Genomic DNA, 4,816 nt, shown 5'->3' on the forward strand with positions numbered 1-4,816 from the left:
ATAAGAGCACAGGGCCATGCCTGCTGCCGGCCTGCGCGCAGCACGGCGGGGGGCGGGGGGCGGGGGGCTGCCGCTGGGGCCTCTCGAGCCCGGCCAGGCCGCGAGCCCTGACCCCACCTCTGTCCCCAGAGAGTGCAGGCGCACCCAGGGCGTGTCCACCACGGACCTGGTTGGCCGCATGTTGCTGGTGACCAAGGCTCATCACAGCTGTGAGGTGAGTTTGTGGGGGACGTCCCAGGGCTGAGGACCCCACCAGGAGCGAGGGAGCACCCAGCCTGCTGTGTCCTGACCCCCATGTGGGCTCCAGGACAGCAAGTCTTGGGGTCCTGGGGTTGACCGTGTCTAGAGGGCGAGGCCCCTCCACATCCCACATCTTTCTGTCCAGGAGATGTCCTCCGAGTACCGGGAATACGCAGACAGCTTTGGCAAGGTGAGTGCTGACCGCCCCCTCCAGGCAGCCCCTGGGGAAAGGCTGGCCAGGACCCTTCCCCAGCTCCTGGCCTTCTGGGCCCTGACTGGGCACTGACTACCAGGCTTGGCAAGCTGGCCAGTCACAGCGGCCACTGTCTGGTGGCCTCTAGCCGGGCGGCCTGGTCCTCTCCCTTTGTGACCCCCTCACCCGACAGCCACCAGGGAGAAGCTTTCCTCAGAAGACTCCTCCCAGGTGACTGGAAGGTGGCCTCAGGGCACTGGGTCCCCACAAAGGCAGTGTCCACTGGTGGGCCAGTTGCCAGGCCGCAGTGGTATTGGCCGCATGCCCACTGTGGCTATGGGCAGGGCCATGTGTCCTGCTGGTCACAGGGGCCTTACCCAGCCCAGCCCTGGTATGGACTAGGCACGGCCAGCCGGCCCCCAGCATCTGGCACACAGAGGGCTGAGCGAGCTGGCTGGCTGTGTCCGGGGTCGGGGTTCTGGTCCACAGTGCCCCATGCCTGTCCCAGAGCAGCCACCCTGGGCTCAGAGGAGGGGTGCGGGGGCAGGGGCGGGTGCGGGATGTGCCTGCGAGCCTCTGCCGGTGACCAGACCCCTCTCGGCTTCCAGTGCCCGGGGGGGCGGAACCCCTGGACGGGGGTGTCCCAGTTCCTGCAGACGTCTCAGAAGATCATCCAGTTTGCTTCTGGGAAAGAACCCCAGCCTGGGGAGACGGTCATCTACGTGGCTGGTGCCTTCGACCTGTTCCGTATCCTCTGGGACCCAGTGGGAGGGTCGTCCCTGCCGCGTCTGCACCACTGGGCCACGGGACCCGGATGGGCCTCACTGACTCCACAGGCCCCCAGACTGGGGTGGAGTATGAGGGAGCCCACGGGGGGGCCCCGGTCCTGTTACTTGTTTCTTAATCGGGGCACAGACATCGGCCACGTGGACTTCCTGGAGAAGGTGCACGGCCTGGCAGAGAGGCCCTACGTCATCGCTGGCCTGCACTTCGACCAGGTCTCACTCCCTGGGCAGCGGATAGGGTGTGGGGGCCCTTGGGGGCTCCTGGGGTTGAGGTTGGGCCGGTGGCCCACAGGGGATGAGGCCTTGGGTGCTGAGGACACAAACCGGGGCCTCTTCCTGGGGCCTGTGGGGTCCGTACACTGGCGGCATCACCCATAAGGGACAGTGGGGGGGATCCCAGCCCCCAGGTGCCCTGGGTTGCCTGCTCACCTGACCTCGCTCTGCCCCTAGGAGGTCAACCACTACAAGGGGAAGAACTACCCCATCATGAACTTGCACGAGCGGACCCTGAGCGTGCTGGCCTGCCGGGTAAGTGCCTGGGCGGGCGGGCCGGGTGGTGTCTCCTTCCCATGGGCCGGAGGCATCCAAGAGGCTTGGGCTTCCGGCGGCCAGCCCCGCCTCGCTGCACCCCCAGTCCCGGCTTCCTTGCAGCGAGCGGCCTCTCCCGGCACCTCTGGCCAGGCCGGCCCCTCCTAACCACCTGTGCTCCGCATCTGCATAGTATGTGTCGGAAGTGGTGATTGGGGCCCCGTATTCGGTCACAGCGGAGCTCCTGGACCACTTCAAGGTGAGGCTCCTGGTGGGCCAGGTCCCAGAGGAGGCTGGGCTGAGAACATGGGCAGGGCCCCAAGCGCCAGGGGGCCGTGCTCCCTGACCCCCGCCTCCTCCCCAGGTGGACTTGGTGTGTCATGGGAAGACAGAGATCGTGCCTGACAGGGACGGCTCAGATCCTTACCAGGTGGGCTGTGCTGGGCCTGCGCCGCGTGTCAGGTGGTTGCGTGTGATGTTTCTCAGCCCCCAAAGGTCCCCGGGCCTCACGATGCCCGTCTGGGGCCTGGGCGGGGGGAAACCGCCAGTCCAGTGGCGCCCCAGCACGAGGAGGCAGGCTCCTGACAGCGGGAGTGACGGCACCGCTCCTGGTCTTCCTGGGGACCCCCGCCCCAGCCCCCCACCCCGGCCCGGGCAGCTGGGCGGTCTCCTCAGGTTCAGAGGAGGGTCCTCATCTCCTCTCCCTCCCCACCCCTGCCTCCGGCTCCCAGGAGCCCAAGAGAAGGGGCATCTTCTGTCAGATTGACAGCGGGAACGACCTCACCACGGACCTCATCGTCCAGCGCATCATCAAAAACAGGTGAGAGAGGTCCCTACGGAGGGGGCGGCCGGGGCGGGGCGCAGAGGCCCACTGAGGCCTCGGCCCCCCGGCGCACAGCTCACCCTGGCCTGGCCCCCAGGCTAGAGTACGAGGCCCGGAACCAGAAGAAGGAGGCCAAGGAGTTGGCGTTCCTAGAAGCCAGGCGTCGGCAGGAGGTGCATCCTGAGAGGGAGAGCGACTGTGACTTCTGAGCAGCGGAAGGCACCGCGGCGCCCCGGTGCCGGCCCACTCCCTGCTCGCCGCCCGCGCTGTGCGGGCTTGGTTCCCACGGCTCGTAACAAAGCTGCAGTGCTCCCTCTAAGCGGCCGGATCTCGGGAGGCCAGAGTGGGGGGCGCTGCCTCCCACCCCACCCGCCAGGTGCCCTTCCCGCAGGGCTGCACAGAGAGGGCACGCAGCACAGTGGGGTGGCCCTGCGAACGGGGTGAGCGGACAGCACCTGCGGCTGGAGGGGCACTGCCCTGTGTGCCAGTGAAGGCCCGCCCCGCCCCCGAAGCTCCGCAGACCCGGGATGGCCCTGCTGCCCAGCTCGAGCTGGTGCCCGCTCTGCCCTGTGGATCATTGAGGCTGGTCTCAGGGGAGCAGAGACCCAGGCAGGGCACCCCCTTTCCGCCTCAGGGTACAGATGGTGCCTTCTCCTGCGGAGGCACCTGCTGGCCCATAGCACGTCCCTAGTGCCCTGAGCCAGGCTCATGGGTGCTGTGCCCCCCCTTCCCAGGCCAGCCTCCAGCTCTCGCCACAGATGGTTCTTGATTTTGTACCAGACTGGCTGGGGTACAACCCAATAAACCTGGCGAGAGGTATTCTGTATCGGGCTCTTGACCCTGCTCCCCCATCCCCACCATCCCCACACTGGGGGTGGGGGGCAGCAGGCAGTGAGGAGCCCCCCCAGTTTAGGACCCCAAGATGCTTCAGGCTGCATCCTCTGAAAGGAACTCCAGATCTGCTTCCCTGGGGCGGGAGGCAGGAACCCACGGAGACTCCTAGCATGGGGTGTGGGGAGGCCGCTGCAAACTCAGCTGCACCCTCCTTGGGGGTGGGGGGCGAGGGGGCACCTGCTTCCCGGAGGAGAGGTGAATGCAGAGCCCCCAGGCCTCAGGAGTGGCCGCCCGGGCAGCGCCCAGCTCTGGGAGCAGAGCCTCCCGCGGCCCAGACCACCCCGGAGACGCTCATTCCTTCAGCCCATGGACCCCCTGCCCTGTGGATACTACTTCGAGGTGTTTTGGGGGAGGCGCCAGCAAGGAGCACCCCCAGGAGCTACCACTCCAGTAAGGGAGAGCTTTGTCCTCAGGAAGGCCAGGAAGCAAGGGGGGGCCAGGGCGGGATCCCTGAGGCCAGGGGAGGGGCCTTCTCTGGCCAGGACCCTGGGACGGGCTGAGTGCTCTCAGGCTACTGCAGGACAATCCGGGAGCTGTGTGGACACAGGCAGGGAGGTGAAGGGGCACGAGAGGCCAGACATGGAGACCACCTCTGCCAGAATAGGGTGTGGGGCCCCAGGCTTCCAGAGCCCCAGGAGGGCAGACAGTGTGGGGTTTGGGATGGTGCCTCCCGGGGGGCTGTCTCAGGAGAGCTTGGGGGCCAGGCCCAGTGGGGGCCAGGAGTATCTGGAGACAGAGGCCAGATCTGGGATCCTCCAGGTCCCCCCGCTCCGGGAGCCTATGCACCTCTCTACCCCCACTTAAGATTCCGGCTGCACTTCGTATTTATTCATTTAGCCTTTTACTGCAGGCATGGAGGAGGCACGGGGTGCGGGGTGGGGGGTCACCGCGGGAGCAAGAGGAGGTCCAGGTCTCGGGGTGGGGGGCTTAGACGCTGCGACAGTCAGCAGCCCGGAGCGACAGGAACACGTCTGCCCGGCACTGGAAGGTGGCCCGGCCGTCGGGGAGCCGCTGGCAGCTCTGCAGATTCGGGGTCACGTCCTTGACACACAGGGTCTGGGGGCAGGAAGGGGCTGAGGAAGCACCCTCCCGCCCCTCGTGGCCCCGCCACCCGCGACGCCCCTTCCAAGTCCCTCACGACCCCCGCCGCCCGCGCCCCTCGTGGCCCCCACGCCCCTCCGGCGGCCACACTCACGAGGCTCCGCAGGCTGGGTCGTGGCTCCGCGAAAGAACCGGCCCGGCCCGGGGGTCCCGCGCCCACAGGGGGCGCGGAGCGGCGCGCGTACGGGGACCTGCGGAAGCCGGACAGCAGTCCCGCGGCGCGGCCCACCGAGTAGTAGCCGGGCCCCGCCG

The 4,816-nt window shown here is 67.8% G+C and overlaps 2 protein-coding genes across 2 annotated transcripts; one reads left to right on the forward strand and one right to left on the reverse strand.

Annotated features, from left to right (window-relative positions):
* Positions 1–16: 16 nt before the first annotated feature.
* Positions 17–3,393, forward strand: LOC115281686 (ethanolamine-phosphate cytidylyltransferase-like). Its single transcript, XM_029927104.1, has 9 exons — positions 17–214; positions 386–430; positions 1,042–1,180; positions 1,349–1,431; positions 1,669–1,746; positions 1,940–2,005; positions 2,111–2,176; positions 2,478–2,566; positions 2,667–3,393. The coding sequence occupies exons 1-9, from the start codon at positions 17–19 to the stop codon at positions 2,776–2,778; spliced, it is 876 nt and encodes a 291-aa protein (XP_029782964.1). The 3' UTR covers positions 2,779–3,393.
* An 892-nt stretch (positions 3,394–4,285) lies between these two features.
* On the reverse strand, positions 4,286–4,811 carry NPB (neuropeptide B; the record flags this gene model as incomplete). The annotated part of the gene is made up of 2 exons (XM_029927107.1): positions 4,286–4,519; positions 4,659–4,811. Coding segments are annotated over 2 exons (282 nt in total), but the record flags the coding sequence as incomplete, so codon positions are not given.
* Between the last annotated feature and the right edge of the window lie 5 nt (positions 4,812–4,816).

The sequence above is a fragment of the Suricata suricatta genome, chromosome 17, assembly GCF_006229205.1.
Source record: "Suricata suricatta isolate VVHF042 chromosome 17, meerkat_22Aug2017_6uvM2_HiC, whole genome shotgun sequence".
In the NCBI taxonomy this organism is placed as follows: domain Eukaryota; kingdom Metazoa; phylum Chordata; class Mammalia; order Carnivora; family Herpestidae; genus Suricata; species Suricata suricatta.